Here is a 24,150-nt window from a genome sequence, read left to right as displayed (position 1 = left end):
GGACTGAAGCCTAAATGTTTGCTCTATGGCGGAACCTCCCTGAATAACCTGAGGGACTGAAGCCTAAATGTTTGCTCTATGGCGGAACCTCCCTGAATAACCTGAGGGACTGAAGCCTAAATGTTTGCTCTATGGCGGAACCTCCCTGAATAACCTGAGGGACTGAAGCCTAAATGTTTGCTCTATGGCGGAACCTCCCTGAATAACCTGAGGGACTGAAGCTTAAATGGTTGGAAACTATAAATATCCCAAGTGCACAAAATGTGCCTCACAGGGTTGTACATAAAGTATTTTTCACCACTTAAAGCTGCCTGCACCTCCTGGGGGGCCCCATTGTGCCTGTCATCAAATGCTTAGGGCCACAACTGTGCCTGTCACAATACACTGGGGGCCACACCGTGCCTGTCACAATACACTGAGGGCCACACCGTGCCTGTCACAATACACTGGGGGCCACACCGTGCCTGTCACAATACACTGGGGGCCACACCGTGCCTATCACAATACACTGGGGGCCACACTGTGCCTGTCACAATACACTGGGGGCCACACTGTGCCTGTCACAATACACTGGGGGCCACACTGTGCCTGTCACAATACACTGGGGGCCACACTGTGCCTGTCACAATACACTGGGGGCCACACTGTGCCTGTCACAATACACTGGGGGCCACACTGTACCTGTTGTGAAACATCAGGGGGGGTTAAAAAAAACACACGCACACATAGGGGGCAGAGTTACTAAATGTATCTCCTTTTTATTTTTTTGAAACCACAACTAAACTACACGAATGTCAGATATTTATCAAAGAATCCGAAAGAAAAACGTCTCGAAAATGCCCCACCAAAACCCACAACTATACATGTGTATGCGCCATAAATATATATTATTCTCTGCCTATGCGTTTGGGCCTCCATTTTGCAGATGTGTAAAACAATCTATAACAGAAATAAAAAAATTTTGTGGCCCCTCAATGAGCAATTGGTGCTTAGCTGTTTCCTCGGTTGAATAAACTGTGTGAATATGTAGTCAAGGTGGCTAACATCAGTTTGAAATGAGGGAATTGTATTTTTTATAAAAAAAAAAAAAAAAAAATTATTTCTGTTATAGATGTTTTACACAATAAGCACATTCTATGGCTATATGAGTATGACACGGATTTCAAACTGGAAAAGTCACACAAACGTATACTGGCACCTACTGGTGAGAGAGAGAAATTACACTGACTATTTCATTTAGTAACACTATGTACCATTGGATTGGTTAATTATATGATTTGCACTGTGATGGCATTGGATAATGAGTTTCTGCAAATTATGATGTCACTAGAGGTTTTTTCAAGTTTTTGTACTATTTAAGTTTGTATTTTTCACTTGCACAATGTCCTTGATACAGGTCCCAGGAGGGACTGAAACGTTGGAATGCACGGTGAATAAATAGAAGGATTGATGTGTAATGGTGTGCTGGCCCTGTTTATAGGTATAAATATATATATAATATGCGTATAAACAGGCACTCACGTCTAAAGTAAAGTCTCTTGTGCCTGGGTGCAGTCCGTAAATAGAAAGGCTGTGCCGCACTCGCAGGTCTCAATGTGACCAATGAGATTTATTCAAAAATACATCTAACGTTTCGGCTGCCTCCGCAGCCTTTCTCAGAGCAGTAGTGGAACAAAGTGGGCACACTGATAAACACATGTTGGCGCGAAAATGGTGACGTTACTAAGTGCAAATAAAAGACATTATATCCATTCTATACAATGAATAAAAAACAAACAAAAGTTGCTAAATGAAGTGGAGACAATGAAGCCTCCAAAGAGAGAAAAAAAATGGTAAGAATGGCGGATGTGCCTCCATATAGACGGGTATTGTTGCTCTGTAGGGGCAAGAATAAAGTGCTATCAACACCTGCGCCCCGGCTGTTCATCAATATATATTAAAATATAATACAGTGTTCAGGGTCCAATGGAAGCACGGATGGTGCACAAGTACGAGCGTCGGAACCTACCTATACCATGGCACCGTGCCCAGCTATTAAACAAAGATATTATGAAGGTTTGGTTGGACATAGCAAACTGTTGTTTATCAATGGCTGGATCATGGGAGAGGCTGTAGCAGAGCCTGTATGGAAGCGCTCAGAATAGAGCAACAAGTATCAGCTGTATAGCTCGCCCGGTTGTTGCCTACAGCTAGGATATCCGGATAGCTGGAGAAATAAAGGAGTAAGTCAATAGTCCAGTTACTGAAACCAAGATAAGCCCACAGGGGTAGGGGGAGAGTTGGAAGAGGCAGGAGTGAGGGGCCCAGACAGAGAGCAACACACTTCATCAGGCAGCAAGTTACCCAACCAGATAGAGACATTATTATTATTAACATTTATTTATAAAGCGCCAACATATCCCGCAGCGCTGTACAATAAGTGGGTTCCATACATTGGGACATACAGAGTAACATATAAAGCAATCAGTAACCGATACAAGAGGTGAAGGGAGCCCTGCCCAAAAGAGCTTACAATCTACATTATTATTATTATTAACATTTATTTATAAAGCGCCAACATACCCCGCAGCGCTGTACAATAAGTGGGTTACATACATTGGGCATACAGAGTAACATATAAAGCAATCAATAACCGATACAGGAGGGGAAGAGAGCCCTGCCCAAAAGAGCTTACACTCTACATTATTATTATTATTATTATTTATTTATAAAGCGCCAACATATCCCGCAGCGCTGTACAATATGTGGGTTACATACATTGGACATACAGAGTAACATATAAAGCAATCAATAACCGATACAGGAGGGGAAGAGAGCCCTGCCCAAAAGAGCTTACAATCTACAATAGTAGCAAATAGAAGGTAACACATTGTACATAATATAAAGTAGCTGCAGAAAAGATCAGTTTGTTTCAATAGGAACAGAGTAGGTGCATCATTTCAAATAAAAGAAGCACAGGAACCAGTCTCTGGTCCCCAATCTAAGCAGATAGAAGCAGAGTAGGAAATCTCTGCTCGGAGCCTGAGACTCAGCGCCCATGTTACTGCATTCAAGATAAGAGAATCTGGAGAGGCCATTAGAGTATATTTATATATTATTGGAGTATATTCGCCCAACTACCCTGCCTTTTGCCCAGTAAGAAACCTAAAGAAGAGAGTGAGCAGCTGCCGGCTCCTTGTACTTTCATGGTAACAAACCCTGGGGGCCATTACAGGTGTAACCCTGTCGCACATTTGTTTCTATGAGAGTTCTGAGACTTGCAAGTGTTAGATGTGCGGGAAATTCAAACTGGAGCAGCGCATCTAACACTTGCGAGATGTGTGACAGGGTTACGACTGAGTTACGATCCTGACTTTTCACATGTTTTCTGGGGGGGGGGATGTTGAGGAAGGAGAGGAGCTGTGTGTAAATTTGACTGAGGCGAGAATGGAACTTTTGAAGCCACTGAACCACCGATGCAGGCTGAACACAATTTAAAAGTGGGGGCTGGGTCTGTTTTTCAGGGAGTGTTATCAGGCAGGCAGGGAACAAGGAACCCACTGTGCTATGTGCTTCCCAGTGCTCGCTTTACACGCGCCTTTTAGGATGGAGGTGGCTGGGTCAGGGCAGGGAGAGCGGAAGTTTTATGTTGGGGGGCGGAGTCAGGGGAGAGCAGGAGTTTTGTGAGTGCGTCTGAGAAGGGTAATACATTTTTATATTCATTTTTATTTTGGTTGTCCCCATTATATTTTAATTTTAAATTGTATATATTAAAGTTTTAAGCGCACCAAACTATATTCTGTGGATATTGGTAATGTTGAGGTGGCAAGCACCATGTGCACATGACCACATGCACACTACAAAACTTTAACCCTTGAAGTGCCACCGAATGTAGAACCTATGTTCTGTGAATAAAAGGACTGAAGTGCCACAGATAGCAGATTCTACGTTCTGCAACACTTCCGGGTGGAAATGCAGCTTTTAACGCTTTTACTGCCCGTATGTGATACATGCTTGAAGAAAAAGCTCTGCCTGCCAAGCACATATCACATACGTGCTTCGCATTTCATTGTCCTCTCTCTGCACTGAAAGTCTGGTGTGCCCCCAACCCCCTAGACCAGTGATCCCCAACCAGTGGCTCAGGAGCAACATTTTGCTTGCCAACCCTTTGGATGTTGCTCTCAGTGGCCTCAAAGCAGGTGCTTGTGTATGAATTTCTGGTTAGGAGGCAAGTTTTAGTTGCATAAAAACCCAGTGTAATTTCCAAACAGAACCCCCTGTAGGCTGCCAGTCAACATAGGGGCTATCAAATAGCCAATAATAGCTCTCATTGGCACCTCCAGGAACTTTTTTCATACTTGTGTTGCTCTCCAAAGCATTTTCCATTTGAATGTGGCTCACGGGTATAAAAGGTTGGATATCCCTGCAATAGGCAATAAGCCATGGGGGCTGGCAAGTCAGTCCTGCGACAGAAGAACAGTTCACACTCGTGTCTGCTGTTAGAGCTTCCTCCTCCAGCCCCCCTAAGTCACTGTAAGTAAGAACTGTACTGTAAGTGGAATATTTGGCCTTGAAATCTGAAGTATGCAGCTTTCTGGCAGTGCTTTGGGTAGTTAGTAGGTACTGCTGGGAGTTTGTGACCTATACAAGTGAGAAATCTCCATAAAACTATATATATTTGGTATTGGCATGTTCAGGAGACATGGGACTTTCCAAATCAGTTGTATATTCGTGCATAAAATAATTCATGTTTCTGATATGTGTGTTTATATTATGGAAAATATTATTTTTCTTCCTTTTTTTAGACATTTAGAAGTCTATATCTTTTTACAGAAGTGGAATTACACAAAAATTCTAGCATATTTTGAAAACTTAGGTTGTCCTGAAATATATTGTTTTCCTGGGTAAACTAAAATTTCTCCTTAGGAAATATCCCTGAAGTAAAAGAGTACAAATGTTCAAAGATTGTGTGTTATTATAAGTACCAGAAGGGTATACAGTTGGTGGGAGAATGCTTTGCCTTCAGTATAGGGGAGGGCGGGACTTCCCCATTCAGCAATGACTTGAACTGGCTCTCAGAGAAAGGACCCTAACAGTCTGTAATATTATTTAAAAAGTAAGCATATTTGGTCAACAAATATATTTGAGAAAATTATTATTTTCATCATATCTTTCCATCTGGGAAATTTGATTTTCACGATAGTTCCCCTTTAAGAAGTTAAGACACCACTTGTAACTAGAAAATAGTGCCATTAGGCAACACTCCCTATATATATACATTTCTGGTATTTAACCGAGCAGGTAGATATGATAGCTGATACCAATATCATTTATAAGGGGAAAATAAGAGAATGGGAGTTGTACCTAATAATAAAGGGAAACTCGCCCCGCCAGGCTCCCCTCCCATTGTAGCTGAATTTGCCCCGGGGAATAAACTCTGCGCTATAGAAAGTAATACATGAGGCAAACGCTAGGAATAATAGTATTTACTGTATAGCCCACTCCCTTTCTACAGGTTCCCGAATTGTCGGGTTAGTGACCCTGACTGACTGACTGACACACCCAGTAGCGCTGGCTCCTCCTTCTAAAACTTGTTTTAACGGAAAGCACCAATCACACTGAGCCTAACAACTACATGCACACACGCCCACACCTATTATTGCACCACGTGACTCTCCAGCCGCTTCATTTACATATAGGGCGCGTATGAATGTAGTCCAAGAGGCAGTGCATGCACAGTAAGGGGCGGGGATTTGCGGTTAAGTTTAGAAGTGTTGTCACAAGCTGTTAGTGTCGGACAGTTCTGCCCGGGGATTCAGGAGCTCGGTTTCCGGGTTCGGAAGTGACAGTGTGCCGGTACCGCTGGGCCCCTATACGCACTCACATCTGCTCAGTAAGTGATTCCCTGTCCCACTATTCTCCTTATAACCGGGAGGGCTGCCCGGGACCGGTCCAAACTTTACTCCCTTATTGCTGGACTACAAATCCCACATTAATTTAACAAATAATGAAGGTTGAAACTTTTCCCCAAATCTCCAGCAATGCTTGTCACATAGTATATTGGATAAAGTACAAGTAAGAAAAGAGAGAAAAAATAGTAACAGTGATGATGAACACTATGCACGCTGGGCCCTATCACATGTTGCCTCTTTATATGGCTGTTCAGTACCAAACAGGCTAAAGATAAAGGACAGAATAAAATGAGTTACCATTAAAGTACCCAGTGTTTAACATTATGATAACCAACAATAGGGGGGCCCTACCCATAGCTTTGTGTGTGAGAAATGCTCTCATTGGGAGTATCCAAGTATACAGGCCCGGATTTGTGGCGACGCCACAAAGGCCCGGGCCTAGGGCGGCATAAACATAGGGGCGGCATGCCGCCCCGCCGCACGCAAATTTTTAAAATTTTGCTCCCATACGGAGCAATGGGGACCTCTCCCCACTGCTCCGTATGGGAGTTTTAACTTTGGCGCATGCGCGTTAGCGCGGCGGCAGGGAAGGAGGAGGTGGTTTGCGCATGCGCGCTCGCACGGCGGGTGGGGGCGGTAGGGGGCGCCGAATTGGGACGGCCTCGGGGCGCGTCATTTAGAAATCCGGCGCTGCAAGTATAACTTATTTTGATATATAGTTCCATCTTGTTGTCCAATTGGTATTTGAGGGGTTCATTAGTATGTATGTTTTTGATATTATCTTGGACTTTTGTGATAATATGTTAAACTTTTATTGGGCTGCAGTGTGAATCCGACTACCTGCCATATATATATATGCAGGGCCGCCATTAGAAATCACGGGGCCCCTCACAACAAAATTTTCTGGGGCCCCCTCCCACCAGTACAAAGGACTCACGGACATGAGACATTGGTAGCCAGCAGGGCCCCCCCCTTGTACACTGGTAGCCAGCAGGGCCCCCCCCCTTGTACACTGGTAGCCAGCAGTGCCCCCCCTTGTACACTGGTAGCCAGCAGTGCCCCCCCTTGTACACTGGTAGCCAGCAGTGCCCCCCCTTGTACACTGGTAGCCAGCAGTGCCCCCCCTTGTACACTGGTAGCCAGCAGTGCCCCCCCTTGTACACTGGTAGCCAGCAGTGCCCCCCCTTGTACACTGGTAGCCAGCAGTGCCCCCCCTTGTACACTGGTAGCCAGCAGTGCCCCCCCTTGTACACTGGTAGCCAGCAGTGCCCCCCCTTGTACATTGGTAGCCAGCAGTGCCCCCCCTTGTACACTGGTAGCCAGCAGTGCCCCCCCCTTGTACACTGGTAGCCAGCAGTGCCCCCCCTTGTACACTGGTAGCCAGCAGGGCCCCCCCTTGTACACTGGTAGCCAGCAGGGCCCCCCCCTTGTACACTGGTAGCCAGCAGGGCCCCCCCCTTGTACACTGGTAGCCAGCAGTGCCCCCCCTTGTACACTGGTAGCCAGCAGGCCCCCCCCTTGTACACTGGTAGCCAGCAGGGCCCCCCCTAGTTCATTGGTAGCCAGCAGGGCCCCCCCTAGTACATTGGTAGCCAGCAGGGCCCCCCCTAGTACATTGGTAGCCAGCAGGGCCCCCCTTGTACATTGGTAGCCAGCACAGCCCTGCACAGAACGGAATAGCACAGCCCAGCCCCCCTTGGCTGCGGCGGCTCCTCTGGCGAGGTACTTCGTTGACGGTTCCTCTGCAAGTCTGAGTGCCGAAAGACGCCAGCCCTTTTATAAGGTTGCGCCCTGTGCGTACCCACGGGGCGCGACCAATAGGATCACCCGCTGACCACCAATGACAGGGCCCGGAATTCATTAAAGGGGGCCCGAGCTACTAAGTAAACTGTAGCACCGCCGGGCCCCCTTTTAAAGTTTGAATCGTCCGTGCCCGGGACGACTGTACCCCCTGTGCCCCCCTGATGGCGGCCCTGTATATATGTTGTGTCAATCATTGTGCTTACATAGTAAGTTAGGTTGAAAAAAGACATACGTCTATCACGTTCAACCATAATGCCTATATATAACCTGCCTAACTACTAGCTGATCCAGAGGAAGGCAAAAACCCCATCTGAAGCCTCTCTAATTTGCCTCAGAGGGGAAAAAATTCCTTCCTGACTCCAAGATGGCAATCGGCCCAGTCCCTGGGGCAACTTTTACTGAGAGCTATCTCCCATACCCCTGTATTCCCTCACTTGTACTAAGAGCTATCTCCCATACCCCTGTATTCCCTCACTTGTACTGAGAGCTATCTCCCCTACCCCTGTATTCCCTCACTTGTACTGAGAGCTATCCCCCTACCCCTGTATTCCCTCACTTGTACTGAGAGCTATCTCCCATACCCCTGTATTCCCTCACTTGTACTGAGAGCTATCCCCCCTACCCCTGTATTCCCTCACTTGTACTGAGAGCTATCTCCCCTACCCCTGTATTCCCTCACTTGTACTGAGAGCTATCCCCCTACCCCTGTATTCCCTCACTTGTACTGAGAGCTATCTCCCCTACCCCTGTATTCCCTCACTTGTACTGAGAGCTATCTCCCCTACCCCTGTATTCCCTCACTTGTACTGAGAGCTATCCCCCCTACCCCTGTATTCCCTCACTTGTACTGAGAGCTATCTCCCCTACCCCTGTATTCCCTCACTTGTACTGAGAGCTATCCCCCCTACCCCTGTATTCCCTCACTTGTACTGAGAGCTATCCCCCCTACCCCTGTATTCCCTCACTTGTACTGAGAGCTATCCCCCCTACCCCTGTATTCCCTCACTTGTACTGAGAGCTATCTCCCCTACCCCTGTATTCCCTCACTTGTACTGAGAGCTATCCCCCCTACCCCTGTATTCCCTCACTTGTACTGAGAGCTATCCCCCCTACCCCTGTATTCCCTCACTTGTACTGAGAGCTATCTCCCCTACCCCTGTATTCCCTCACTTGTACTGAGAGCTATCTCCCCTACCCCTGTATTCCCTCACTTGTACTGAGAGCTATCCCCCCTACCCCTGTATTCCCTCACTTGTACTGAGAGCTATCTCCCCTACCCCTGTATTCCCTCACTTGTACTGAGAGCTATCCCCCCTACCCCTGTATTCCCTCACTTGTACTGAGAGCTATCCCCCCTACCCCTGTATTCCCTCACTTGTACTGAGAGCTATCTCCCCTACCCCTGTATTCCCTCACTTGTACTGAGAGCTATCTCCCCTACCCCTGTATTCCCTCACTTGTACTGAGAGCTATCTCCCATACCCCTGTATTCCCTCACTTGTACTGAGAGCTATCCCCCCTACCCCTGTATTCCCTCACTTGTACTGAGAGCTATCTCCCCTACCCCTGTATTCCCTCACTTGTACTGAGAGCTATCCCCCCTACCCCTGTATTCCCTCACTTGTACTGAGAGCTATCCCCCCTACCCCTGTATTCCCTCACTTGTACTGAGAGCTATCTCCCCTACCCCTGTATTCCCTCACTTGTACTGAGAGCTATCTCCCCTACCCCTGTATTCCCTCACTTGTACTGAGAGCTATCCCCCCTACCCCTGTATTCCCTCACTTGTACTGAGAGCTATCCCCCTACCCCTGTATTCCCTCACTTGTACTGAGAGCTATCTCCCATACCCCTGTATTCCCTCACTTGTACTGAGAGCTATCCCCCCTACCCCTGTATTCCCTCACTTGTACTGAGAGCTATCTCCCTACCCCTGTATTCCCTCACTTGTACTGAGAGCTATCTCCCCTACCCCTGTATTCCCTCACTTGTACTGAGAGCTATCTCCCCTACCCCTGTATTCCCTCACTTGTACTGAGAGCTATCTCCCCTACCCCTGTATTCCCTCACTTGTACTGAGAGCTATCCCCCCTACCCCTGTATTCCCTCACTTGTACTGAGAGCTATCCCCCCTACCCCTGTATTCCCTCACTTGTACTGAGAGCTATCTCCCCTACCCCTGTATTCCCTCACTTGTACTGAGAGCTATCCCCCCTACCCCTGTATTCCCTCACTTGTACTGAGAGCTATCTCCCCTACCCCTGTATTCCCTCACTTGTACTGAGAGCTATCCCCCTACCCCTGTATTCCCTCACTTGTACTGAGAGCTATCTCCCCTACCCCTGTATTCCCTCACTTGTACTGAGAGCTATCTCCCCTACCCCTGTATTCCCTCACTTGTACTGAGAGCTATCCCCCCTACCCCTGTATTCCCTCACTTGTACTGAGAGCTATCTCCCCTACCCCTGTATTCCCTCACTTGTACTGAGAGCTATCTCCCCTACCCCTGTATTCCCTCACTTGTACTGAGAGCTATCTCCCCTACCCCTGTATTCCCTCACTTGTACTGAGAGCTATCTCCCCTACCCCTGTATTCCCTCACTTGTACTGAGAGCTATCTCCCCTACCCCTGTATTCCCTCACTTGTACTGAGAGCTATCTCCCCTACCCCTGTATTCCCTCACTTGTACTGAGAGCTATCCCCCCTACCCCTGTATTCCCTCACTTGTACTGAGAGCTATCCCCCATACCCCTGTATTCCCTCACTTGTACTGAGAGCTATCTCCCCTACCCCTGTATTCCCTCACTTGTACTGAGAGCTATCTCCCCTACCCCTGTATTCCCTCACTTGTACTGAGAGCTATCCCCCATACCCCTGTATTCCCTCACTTGTACTGAGAGCTATCTCCCCTACCCCTGTATTCCCTCACTTGTACTGAGAGCTATCCCCCCTACCCCTGTATTCCCTCACTTGTACTGAGAGCTATCTCCCATACCCCTGTATTCCCTCACTTGTACTGAGAGCTATCTCCCCTACCCCTGTATTCCCTCACTTGTACTGAGAGCTATCTCCCCTACCCCTGTATTCCCTCACTTGTACTGAGAGCTATCTCCCCTACCCCTGTATTCCCTCACTTGTACTGAGAGCTATCCCCCTACCCCTGTATTCCCTCACTTGTACTGAGAGCTATCTCCCCTACCCCTGTATTCCCTCACTTGTACTGAGAGCTATCCCCCCTACCCCTGTATTCCCTCACTTGTACTGAGAGCTATCCCCCCTACCCCTGTATTCCCTCACTTGTACTGAGAGCTATCTCCCCTACCCCTGTATTCCCTCACTTGTACTGAGAGCTATCTCCCATACCCCTGTATTCCCTCACTTGTACTGAGAGCTATCTCCCATACCCCTGTATTCCCATACATAGTGTGTTCTGTGAAACAACTTAAAGAAGAATGAAAGGTAAAGTTACTTGGGGGTGCCAAAATGTTAGACACACCCAAGTGACTTTAACCGCTTACCTTCTACCCTGGACGCCCCTGTTTGCAGAAAACAGCACCAGCCCGGGGCACCTGGAGCGGAGCGCTTCCTCCTTCCGGCTTCCATTTGCTGGAATGCCTGCGGCCAGGCATGCGCAGTAGAGTGAAAAGCCGACTTTAATGTTTAAGTTCGGCTTTTCACTCTACTGTGCGTGCGTGCGCAGCGAATAGGAAGGAGGAAGCGCCGGCAGCTACCCTGGGCTGGTGCTGTTCTCTCCGCACAGGGGCACCAGCCCGGGGTTAAAGATAGGTGGTCAAAGTCACTTGGGGGTGCCTAACATTTTGGCACCCCCAAGTGACTTTGACTTTCTTTTTCCTTTAAGTGATGTTTCCATAATGGTTACACTATAGCTTCCTTTAAAAATAGTTTGGTTACGTTTGAGTCATATTTCCTGAGAGACTGTTGTCCCAATATCTTTTTCCCAGTTGACCATGTGTTGAAGTTTGTCCTGGGATTGTGTGTGGCTCACATGATAGTACAACATGGTCAGTGTTTTTCTAGTCATCAGGGAAACTTTGTAGATGGTTCAAAGTAGACCTGGGCGATATACCGTTTAATACCGAATACCGGTGTTTTTTTTTTTTTTTAAAACTATATTCATTTTTCAGATACCGCAATACCGGGGTGTCAGGGTACTCACCCGTGCGGCCCGGTCTCGCGCGCCTCCTTGCGTGCGCGCATGCGTGGGGGGTATTTAAAGCTATCAAACGCCTCCTCCTGTGCTATGTTGTCTGCGGCCTTGCCTGGGAAACTAAGCCTGCCTGATTTACCTTACGACTTTCTGGTGTCGATCCTTCACTTGCCTGATTTTCAAATACCGTGACACCGATATAATTTTGAAAAATACTGTGATATAAATTTTTGGTCATACCGCCCAGCTCTAGTTCAAAGTGTCTTTGACTAAAGTGGTGTATCTGTATTGCACGGTAGAATTCCATGGGGGAACTTGTGCATTATTTGGGTTGCAAAGGTTTTGTCCCATCTGTGAGTTGATGTGCATACAGTATCCCTCGATGGCTCCACCATTTAAACAATTTAGTAGCTTGGCCCGGAGGAAAAAGACTGTTTCTGTGTTCATACCCAGTATTTTTGATGCTAGGCCATGTTTATATTGTAGTGTATTTGGTAGGTTGGATTCCAAAGCAAACTTGGTAATGGGACTGGGTTTACAGGATCGGATTCTATTTCTACCCACAGGGGGGCTAAGCTTTCCCCCATGTAATAAGAGGATTTGAGCGCATCTTGCTGCTCTGTAATATTGTTGTAGGTTTGAGACTCCATGGCCTCCTTTATTTCGATGTAGATACATCATTTTTTGTTTTTAATTTTTGGTCCTTTATTGTCCCAGACAAAGGACATAATTGTTCACTGAAAATTCTGTAGGTCTTTCTGCGAAATTGCTATCGGTAGGGCCTTTAAATAGTAAAGTAATTTGGGCAAGGCCCAAGTTGAAAAGTTGAAAGTAAGTTGAGGTCAATAAGTTTTGTAAGATTCTTAGGGAGTCCACAAGGCATGAATTCAATTTTTCTTGGTTTAATTTGATACTTGAGTAAATTCTTGGATTAGAGTCAATAAATTTTGGAGTGTAGTTAAAGTTATGGTAAGCAATAGGTCATCTGCAAACATTTGTGTTCTGTCCCTGCTATTGTGTAGCCTTTAATGCTTTGGTGCTTTCAAATTGCTATAGCCAAGGGTTCCATTGCTAAAGTAAATAACGCTGGGGATAGTGGGCACCCTTGCCTTGTTCCTGTATTTCTATTGTTTGCTGTGTAAATGTGGGTAATTTCAGAGTAGCTGTGGGGGGCAAGTAATAAACAAACTATTTTAGAAAAGGAGCCTTCGATTTCCAGTAAACGTAATACAGCTTCACGATATTCCCAGTTAAGGGAATCAAAAGCTTTATCCATAACTAGTGCTAAGATTCCCAGTTGTCTGTTACTAGCTTTTGCCTGGTGAATTATATTAAATACCTTTCTGATATTATTATTATTATTATTCCCCTGCTTGTCTGAAGGGTGTGAACCCCACCTGATCCTTATGTTTTATAGTGGGTAAAAGTTTTCTTGAAAGGATAGGAGGTGAGAGAGAGAGGTTTTTGAATTATTTGCCTTTTCTTCCAACTATTTGCAGTTTTTAAATGAGGGGTCACTGACCCCGGCAGCCAAAAACGATTGCTCTGTGAGGCTACAGTTTCATTGTTACTTTTTGTAACTGTCTTTTGTATTCAGTCCCTCTCCTATTCATATACCAGTCCCTCATCCAAACCACTCCCTGGTTGCTATGGTAACTTGAACTCTAGCAACCAAATAGCTGGTGAAACTCCAAACTGGAGAGCTCCTGAACTGAAAATGAAATAACTAAAAAACTACAAAAAGTAAAAAATGAAGGCCATTTGCAAATAAGAATATCACTCTCATCATACTAAAATTTAACTAAAATGTAACTTTGATAACTTTGTTTAATTTATCTAGAGCAGGGTTATAAAGGGGAGGGAGTGGGTGTTGAGTCAGGAAGTCTTGTATCGTACCCTTATTGGGTTTATGAGTTTGTGTGTATAGCGTCCTATAGAATTCCACGAATGTATTGTTTCTCCTCTGTGTCTAACCTGAAATGACATCTGGGCATATCCTCTCATTACTCCTCACAAAGTGATTATAACTGAGTTACAGTCAGAACGAAACAGAAACAAGTCCCGCTGACTCACCAGCTTTGGATATAAAACTCCCTGCAAACTATTATATACACTATAGCTTTCTGATGGCAGTTCATCATTTTGTACATAAATGAAAGAAGTAACTTGTTGTTTGTTTGTTCTCCCACCCCCCCACACCCCCTTACAGCTGATCTTGTCCCCCAAGAGCTGTTCCATTCCTCCAGAACAGCTCTGGGGGGGGGAAAGCAGGACAGTATGGCTCTGGGAGGGGGAAGCAGGGTACGGCACAGCGGTGGGCAGGGCCAGGGATTGTTTGTCCATATAACAGTGTCACTCACCCCCGGTCTGGCCCGGCCTACACTCACTCACCCCCGGTCTGGCCCGGCCTACACTCACTCACCCCCGGTCTGGCCCGGCCTACACTCACTCACCCCCGGTCTGGCCCGGCCTACACTCACTCACCCCCGGTCTGGCCCGGCCTACACTCACTCACCCCCGGTCTGGCCCGGCCTACACTCACTCACCCCCGGTCTGGCCCGGCCTACACTCACTCACCCCCGGTCTGGCCCGGCCTACACTCACTCACCCCCGGTCTGGCCCGGCCTACACTCACTCACCCCCGGTCTGGCCCGGCCTACACTCACTCACCCCCGGTCTGGCCCGGCCTACACTCACTCACCCCCGGTCTGGCCCGGCCTACACTCACTCACCCCCGGTCTGGCCCGGCCTACACTCACTCACCCCCGGTCTGGCCCGGCCTACACTCACTCACCCCCGGTCTGGCCCGGCCTACACTCACTCACCCCCGGTCTGGCCCGGCCTACACTCACTCACTCACTCACCCCCGGTCTGGCCTGGCCTGGCCTGGCCTACACTCACTCACTCACCCCCGGTCTGGCCAGTTTCATAAATAGATGGCTCTATATAGAACTGGGGATCAGCCAAACCTTTAAACAGGTATACTCCCTTCATTCCATCCAGCATCATAGTTAAATGTATTTATATATTGGTTTGTTTCTCAGTTGCAGGTTAGCCAGCTTGTTGGGGATTATTATGGAATCCATCATGAACAACATTATGATAGCCTCCTTCATTCTCTGGTCGCTGTATACAGAATGTCTTTCAGGTAAGTGATTTTATTCGCAGAATTTGTTTATGGTAGTAGTGGCTGTTGATGTATCAGGGAGAATCTATAACTGTAAATTAAATAAACTCAGGCCACAGGAAGATAAACAGGGGTCAGATGTTACTCATGGCTTTTTACAGGACTATATCATGAATACCTTTCTTATATAAAAATAAGATGTTTGTTGCCAAGATATAGTTTATTCAGTGCTGTCCAACTGGCGGCCCGCGACCCCCCTCTGTGTGGCCCCCCACCTGTCTGGCTGCTTTGATGGCTTACTCTTGTGTAAACTTTAAATGGTATCAGTACTGAGATTAACTGCCCCCCTGCATGGTTCTCACCTCAGATTCAGGCTGTAATCAGGCTGTATTGTTTAAATATGTAATTCCCTGTGTTGTTCACACCTTTTAATCTCTGTATTGTTCACCCCCTGCAGTGTTCACACCTCAGGCTCAGGCTGTAATCACCCATATTGTTCCCCTGTTCACACCTCAGGAGCAGTAGAAACCCACAAATAATCCCTGCACACTACAAAAAGAACATATACTGAGGTGGTACTGCAATTAAAAAGTTTTTTTAATATATAGTTATTGTGCAGACTGTAGGAGCAGTGCCAGCATTGTGTCACTGTATGCTGCCTGTGTGTGCGCCATACACACAGGCATCATAGGGCAAGCAGAGTATGGCACACACAGGCAGGGTAGGGAAGGCAGAGTATGGCACACACAGGCAGAGTATGGCACAAACCAACCAAGAATGGCAAACACAGTGAAAGTATGGCACACGCAGGCAGGGTAGGGAAGGCAGAGTATGGCACACACAGGCAGGGTAGGGCAGGCAGAGTATAGCACACACAGGCCAAGTATGGCACAAACCAGCCAAGTATGGCACACAGGCAGGGTAGGGAAGGCAGAGTATGGCACAGGCAGGGTAGGGAAGGCAGAGTATGGCACACACAGGCAGGGTAGGGCAGGCAGAGTATGGCAGGTTTTTTCTGTACTACAACCATTAATATGGGTATGGTCATGTGATAACATGGGTGTGGTTTCAAGTGGGTGCGGTTTCAAAAAGGGGAGTGGTCAAAACTGGCTTCCATTATCGGCCCTCCACCACGTAGGTCGGAAAAATTCCGGCCCTCGGTACAACAGAAGTTGGACAGCACTGGTTTATTTATAGATGATTTTCGTTTAAAAGGAACAGTTCAGTGTAAAAATGAAAATGGGTAAATAGACAGACTGCACAAATTAAACAATATTTGCAATATAGTTAGGCAGAAATGTAATCTATAAAGGCTGGAGTGGGCAGATGTCTAACATAATAGCCAGAACTCTACTTCCTGCTGATAGTCGGTGACTTTAGGGGGGGGCACATGGGACATAATTGTGAGTTAGTTTGTGAGTACGCAGGTCAGATTCAATAGCAACTAACTGACAGTTATGTCCCATATGGGGCCCCCCTCAAGTCACTGATTGGTTACTTAGGAGAGCTGTAAAGCAGGAAGTAGAGTTCTGATTTCAACAGTATTCAGGTGAATCCTACGTGTCCAGCCAGTCACATCTAAACCCTTAAAGATATGTGTCACGCTACCACAGACGCATGTGACCAGGCGGGCAGCTGTAAGGGTTAACACATCAACTACTCAGTTTTCCGCTAACTCATGCAATCAAACCCCAAACAGCCCCAACCCGCCTAAACTTAAAGGAACAGTAACACCAAAAAATGAAAGTGTATAAAAATAATTAATATATTATATACTATTGCTCTGCACTGGTAAAAGTTGTGTGCTTTCTTCATAAACACTACTGCAGTTTATATAAATACCCTGCTGTGTAGCCATGGGGGCAGCCATTTAAATTGAAAAAAGGAGAAAAGGCACAGGTTACTAAGCAGATAACAGATAAGTAGCAGATTCCCATTGTATTCTACACAGTTTATCTGGTATTTTCTTATGTAACCTGCCCCCATGGCTACACAGCAGCTATTTCTATTAACTATAGTAGTCTTTCTGAAGCAAACACGCAACTTTTACCAGTGCAGGGCAACAGTACATTATATTTTAATTATTTTAAAACATTTTTATTTTTTAGTGTTACTGTTCCTTTAATAACTGCCACCACCGCGTTTAAAGGCCGCAAGCACCCAAGTCTAAAGATTCTATTGCACACTGCACATTGCACTTCATAGCTAAGCACTCTCGCAGACAATGCAAGTTAGTCTACAGACAACACACAACTTTCCAGCAAGCAAACAAAGGGTTAAGCAGACACATTTTCCTTATAACTAGCAAGGGGTTAAAACACATTTACATACACACTCCTTAAGGCATAAAGGTTCATTTAGAGCACAAAGAAAAAACGTATTAAATTTTATATTTAATAATCCAAATTGGACCGTGCATATATTATATAAAAACAGTGAATGTTACAAAATGACATACAAGTTGCAAAACAGTTATAAAACAAAAAGGGATAAAAATGCAGAAACCTACATACATCACCAATAGAATGGTCCTATGTAATTCCTGTTCCGGGGGGGCGGAGAAATAGCGACATATACCTCCCGAGCAGCTCGGTCCCCAAAGGCATATCTCTTCCCAGTTGTCTGGGCCATTGATATACAGGTCACAAGGTTCACACCCCCAGTTTATAAAGTTCACGCCCCCCATCCAATGAGAAAGGTGAGGGCGGGTCACCATTTGATAACTGGCTGTTCTGTTGACATTTTTATTTTCCAGCTATCTTTAAATACTTATGGGTGTTCACCAGAATTCTAGAACCATGAGCATTATGTGGGAAATGGAATTCTCTGTTCATAGACACCAAACACACCAGGCCTAACGCATATTATTCTGGTTTTATCAGGATATTGGGTAATCCCACGAGGGATCATAACATCGGGAGTGTTTGGAGTCTGGGGGGAGCTCTAGCTACAAGCTAATGGCTGGGCGCCATGATTTTTATCTTTAGTAAAAGATATTTATTCTATGGGCCTCAAGAAATATTAGCTAAGAATCTGCTAAGAAGAGACAGACCCCCACTGTAGCACAGGTAGGATAATTTGGTTACCCTTGTTGATTTAATCTGGCTCTTCACACCTCGCCAGCCAGCCCGACTTCAGTGTCATTTAGGGGGTATTTGTGAATTACCCCTACTGTGGGGGGTTTCCTTCAATTGTGGCTTCCAAGCAGACTTCTAAATTGAAAACTTTTTATGTGGAGCCTTACTGCTCCAACATGACAATGTTATTCTATAACTAACCAACTGAAACTTTAATTTTTGATAATGTTCTCAAATTTTAATATGCAAATTTACTCTTCAGTTTGGTTGAATCATTTGTGGAGGATTTGGTATTCGGGCAAATCTTAAAGGAACAGTAACATGAAAAAATTAAAGTGTTTTAAAGTAATTAAAATATAATGTGCTGTTGCTCTGCAAAAAACTGGTGTTTTTGCTACAGAAAAGCTACTCTATAAATAAGCTGTTGTGTAGCCATGGGGGCAGCCATTCAAGCTGGAAAAAAGGAGAAAAGGCACAGGTTACATAGCAGATAACTAGTAAATAAGCCCCATATAATGGGGGTTTCTCTGTTATCTGCTAAGTAACCTGTGCCTTTTCTCCTTTGAATGGCTGCCCCCGGGGCTACACAGCAGCTTAGGGCTCTGGCACATGGGGAGATTAGTCGCCTCGCGAGGCTTTTTCGGCAATTTGCGCAAAATTGCGCAGCCGCGTGTGCCATGGGAAGGCAACTCGGGGAGATTAGTCGCCCGCGAACAGGGAGTTTTGTCGCGGGCGACTAATCTCCCCGTGTGCCAGAGCCCTTGGTAGTCTTTCTGAGGCAAACGCACTAGTTGTAGCAATGCAGGGCAACAGTACATTATATTGTAATTACTTTTATACACTTTTATTTTTTGGTGTTACTGTTCCTTTAAGGGTGAAGACACACAGAGCTACTACTAGCAGCTACTTGTTATGGCTCCTAAAATAGACAATGCTGATCATTTACTGATAATTGTCTGTGTGTTTAGCAGAGGCAATTCTCAGTATTGTCTATGGCAGGGGATTTCCTGGCATTTAGTAGCCGTGACAAGTAGCTGCTACTAGTAGCTCTGTGTGTCTACACTCTAAAATTACAGATTTGGTACATACCTGATGTTTTATTTTTTTTCTTCTGTCATGTCTGAACTTTTTTTTATATGCTTGTTTATAACTCAAGTTAATTAATTGCCTTTACGCTTTACAGTCAGGTTTCAGGTCTCATCAGTACCATCAGTATCTGTGGTGCTTGGGTCAGATGTGCTGTTACCTTGTCGTCTGGCTCCTGAGAAGAATGGAGAGAAGATGGAAATCCGTTGGTTTAAAAAGATATACCGGCCCTATGCTCATCTTTATATTAATAGGAAAGACGATTACACAGCCCAGATGCCACAGTTTGCTGACAGAACAGAACTGCTAAAAGAGAACATCACTAGGGGAATTTTCCCTTTAAAGATCCGTAACGTCACAGCTCAGGATTCTGGGGAATATCATTGTTATGTTGAGTCCAGTGACCATCACGGCATGGCAACAGTACAGCTACAGGTTACTGGTAAGTGAGCAGAGTTTTAACTGAATTCTTATTGTTTTATTGTCAAAAATGATATATTACTGGCAATACTGTATATACTCAAGTATAAGCCTAGTTTTTCACACCCAAAATATGCTGAAAAAGTCACCCTCGGCTTATACTCGAGTCGGGTGCCATGGGTCCCTCCAGACTAGCACCCTCTGTCCTTTATGTGCAAATTAGTCCACCCACAACCAGACCCTCCAGTGCCCTGGCCCGCTCCCACTAGCAATACTTATTCCCCCTTACATCTCCTCCGGGACTGGGTCTGCTGCCAGTTTGCCAATGCGCATTGAGCGTGGGGTAGTACTCATTGTTTTTGTTGACCCTCTTCTCCGCTTACAGCGCTAGTTTACTGTTTTTCTTTGAAATAAATATTTAAAAACATATACCCCAATGATGCCTCATTTAATGTAATTTTATTGGTATTTATTTTGATTATAGAAACTTAGCAGTAGCTGCGGCATTTCCTCACCCTAGGCTTATACTTGAGTCAATAAGTTTTTCCAGTTTTCTTAGGTAAAATTAGGTACCTCGGCTTATATTCGAGTATATACGGTATTTGTCATATGCAAAGTATCATCTGCACCTACATATCTAAACAATACTGCCCAGCAGAGCAACATCTTGAATAGATTTGGTTTCCCTACAGTTTGCCCCCATTACATTGGCCCCCAGGCTTCCCTGCCAAACTGTGTCATTAAAGATACCAGAAAATGACAGTGGCCCTGTATCATGGAGAGAAATACAGAGTTGCTCAGCTTTATTGGTGGGCCTCATCATGTCCTTTCCCTGTTTGGATTTCTGTATTTGCCAATTAGGTGAATGCGCAGCTTTAATCATAGAGATCCAAACAGAGAAGTAATACGGCCCGAAGTAACGGTTGCCACTAGCACTGGGACACAGCCCAGTGATGCATTTTGGGATGGGGGCCCTGGCGTGGCATTGGTTCTCCTTTACATAGACTAGTGGCTAAAACCAAAATAAATGTCCTACAAAAGTAAGCCTATTTTGACTGACACCTTTGTTTACCTTTGAGTTAACTTTCACTATAATGTAGAGAGTGCAATTCTAGACAATTTGCAATAGGTCTTAATTTTTTTTAAATTTCTGGTAGTTTTTTAATTTACATTTTGTTCCACAGCTCCTCCAGTTTGGAATTTCAGCAGTTATCTGGTTTCTAGGGTCCTTAGTAACCAGGGAGTGGTTTGAGAGTGACTGATATATGAATAGTAGAGAGGCTGAATAGAATGATAAGTAATAAAAAAGTAACAGTATTGATAAAATTGCCTCACGGGGCAATAATTTTTAGCTGCCGGGGTCAGTGACCCCCATTTGAAAGCTGGAAAGAGTCAGAAAAGGAAGGCAAATAATTTCAAAAACTATAAAAGATAAAAAATGAAATTGACATATTAAACATATTAAAAGTTAACTTAAAGGTGAACTCTGCCTTGGGAATCATTTAACTATTAAATAAACCCAATAGGGCTGTTCTGCCCCCAATAAGGGGTAATTATATCTTAGTTGGGATCAAGTACAGGTACTGTTTTATTATTACAGAGAAAAGGGAATCATTTAACCATTAAATAAACCCAATAGGGCTGTTCTGCCCCAATAAGGGGTAATTATATCTTAGTTGGGATCAAGTACAGGTACTGTTTTATTATTACAGAGAAAAGGGAATCATTTAACCATTAAATAAACCCAATAGGGCTGTTCTGCCCCCAATAAGGGGTAATTATATCTTAGTTGGGATCAAGTACAGGTACTGTTTTATTATTACAGAGAAAAGGGAATCATTTAAACATTATGCTTATGGCTCGCTTTCCCCAGACAGGGCCAAGGCATTACCTGTAGTTCTGGCCCTAACCCCAGACACCTAAACACATGGAAGTTATACCTCCAAAGTACACTTTCAAAGTAATCCCTGCATTTTTATAAGTGATCTTTGCCACCATAATGAAAGCAGACTAATTATTTTTATATATATATATATCTCTGTTAAAGATGGATCAGCGCTACTCATTATAACACATAATCTGTTTCTCAAGGAAGCAGTGTTACAAACAATCCCCTTAAGGGAGGTGACAGACGGGGAGATTAGTAATCTCCCCGCAATGCCATCCCACCAGCAAGAATGTAAATCGCTCTCATATCACCTAAAGATTAACTATAAGCTTGAGTTCCAGACGCCCAACACAATCTAGCTCATATACCCAGAATCCCTGATGCTGCAGAGGCAGCTTTTTTGGTGGCCAGGCACATGATCTATGGGCATGCCGAGCTTGCAACCAATGTCTGGCAACCGGCTGTTACAATAGAGAGTGCTGATCCATCTTTAAAGGACATGTCAACCCCAAAAATAATTTTTTTGCCAAATAAAAGGAAACATAATGTAAGCAAAATCAGGGCTGTGGAGTCGGTAGATAAATTCTCTGACTCCTCAGTTTCTGATAATTCTGACTCCGACTCCTCTGTTTTTAATATGCTAATGTATTTTATACATTCATTGAAGGAAAGGAAGGAGACATACATGTCATTTAACCACAGAACTACTGGCTAGGAAGCCAATACTCTACTGTATTGCCCAATTAAAGCAAAAGACAAACACAATGAAAATAGCAAGTTGTTTTTTTTATTTTTTTTTTTTTATTTAAACAAGTGGCTGGATAGTAATAGCTGGCATAAAAATCAGGAACAGCAACTTTACCAGTTCAAAACAAACCACATTCTTTGGCAGTTTTAAGTTAAAACTACCAATTAATTAGTTATCAGTGAGAGTTAGGCTGGGTTCGCAGTGGGCATTGTGTTCCCTGTAACAGAGGAACCCGACGCAGTGAAGCTGCCGCACCGTAACTGTGCGTTACGTCCCATTGAGTGAAGCATACAGCCAATGAAAAGCTTCATGGTCACTCAACGTGTTCGTTTATGCACTGCGTGCATTGGGCTTTATTCTTATAGCAGAGAAGTCATTAATTATGACTGTTTGTGAATTGGGACATTTAAACTTGCTTTATTTTTTTTTATTCCCATTTAAATTTAGTAGGAGTCGGAGTCGGTTCATTTTTTTCCAACTCCAGGTACCCAAAATTGCCTCTGACTCCACAGCCCTGAACAAAATTTGTAATGGTTTTTGTGAATATATAATTGCTATTAGAAGCGGTGTTTTCCAGTCCTTTTCAATTCCCTGCCCTGGGGGCTCCGCCATATGAAAGAATGTAACACTGACTGACTGACCTTTGCAACATTGTTTAAAAAGTAACAACCTGGAGTTCAGCAAATGCTGCTTTCTATAGCGATTTTATTCACAAATAAGTTTAAAGCACTAATAATTTTTAATAAATTCACATTGGAAGTTGCTTTTATTAGGCACTAACTAAATCTGTGGCTAGAGTGCTGGTAGATTGGGATTTACACACACAAACACACACAAACACACACACACACACACTAATCCTCAGGTTTCCTGTATGGAGTTATTGCTGTGAGTTAAGGGTAACAGACAGTACAACTGCACCCACAAGCACAATTACTCGATGGGTACGCACTCCAGACACGGGTGAAGGTGGTTTAAGAAATGGCTTTATTCACAATTGTCCTAAAATTAGGCTTGATGTGCTGGGTGGCTTAGAGCAAGTTCTTAGTATTGTTGTATTTAATTGTGGTACAACTGCACTGCTAATTATATTTCTCTGTTTTTAGCCATTGGAACTGTGCCGGTTATTTCATCAATTACGAATGACGCCGTTTCTTGTGAGTCCCGTGATTGGCATCCAAAACCTCATCTGACATGGACTGATAACGAGGGAAACAAAATAAACTGCTCTATGATGAAAGTGTTTAGAGATGAGAATAATTTATATAATATCCTTGGTATTATCCAGCAACCAAATGCTTCAAATGTCACTTGCACTGTCTCCAATTCTATAAATCACAGCAATGATTCCAGGCAGATCAGAGGTGAGTCAGTGAGAATCTTCTTAATCTTCTGTAATTCAGATCTCCATACCTTAAGTCTACTAAAAAAATCAATAAAACATGAATTAAACCCAATAGAATTGTTTTGAATCCAATAAGGATTAATTATATCTTAGTTGGGATCAAGTACAGGTACTGTTTTATTATTACAGAGAAAAGGGAATCATTTAACCATGAAATAACCCAATAGGGCTGTTCTGCCCCCAATAAGGGGTAATTATATCTTAGTTGGGATCAAGTACAGGTACTGTTTTATTATTACAGAGAAAAGGGAATCATTTAACCATTAAATAAACCCAATAGGGCTGTTCTGCCCCCAATAAGGGGTAATTATATCTTAGTTGGGATCAAGTACAGGTACTGTTTTATTATTATAGAGAAAAGGGAATCATTTAACCATTAAATAAACCCAATAGGGCTGCTCTGCCCCCAATAAGGGGTAATTATATCTTAGTTGGGATCAAGTACAGGTACCGTTTTATTATTACAGAGAAAAGGGAATCATTTAACCATGAAATAAACCCAATAGGGCTGTTCTGCCCCCAATAAGGGGTAATTA

General features: G+C 44.6%; 1 protein-coding gene across 3 annotated transcripts in view; it reads left to right on the top strand.

Annotated features, from left to right (window-relative positions):
- Positions 1-5,693: 5,693 nt before the first annotated feature.
- LOC101733623 (selection and upkeep of intraepithelial T-cells protein 2) overlaps positions 5,694-24,150 on the top strand; it is a 29,829-nt gene continuing 11,372 nt past the window's right edge. For 2 of the 3 annotated variants that reach the window (XM_004918932.4, XM_004918931.4), the window contains exons 1-4: positions 5,694-5,872; positions 14,908-15,011; positions 19,251-19,595; positions 23,316-23,573. In XM_004918932.4, the coding sequence (XP_004918989.1) occupies positions 14,939-15,011; positions 19,251-19,595; positions 23,316-23,573 (676 nt within the window). In that variant the 5' untranslated portion in view covers positions 5,694-5,872; positions 14,908-14,938. The remainder of the gene's footprint in view (positions 5,873-14,907; positions 15,012-19,250; positions 19,596-23,315; positions 23,574-24,150) is intronic. The other variant, XM_031891190.1, reaches the window with a different exon arrangement.

The sequence above is a fragment of the Xenopus tropicalis genome, chromosome 8, assembly GCF_000004195.4.
Source record: "Xenopus tropicalis strain Nigerian chromosome 8, UCB_Xtro_10.0, whole genome shotgun sequence".
Lineage (NCBI taxonomy): Eukaryota > Metazoa > Chordata > Amphibia > Anura > Pipidae > Xenopus > Xenopus tropicalis.
Note: the sequence above shows the minus strand (reverse complement) of the source record. Positions and strands in the feature narration are given on the sequence as shown.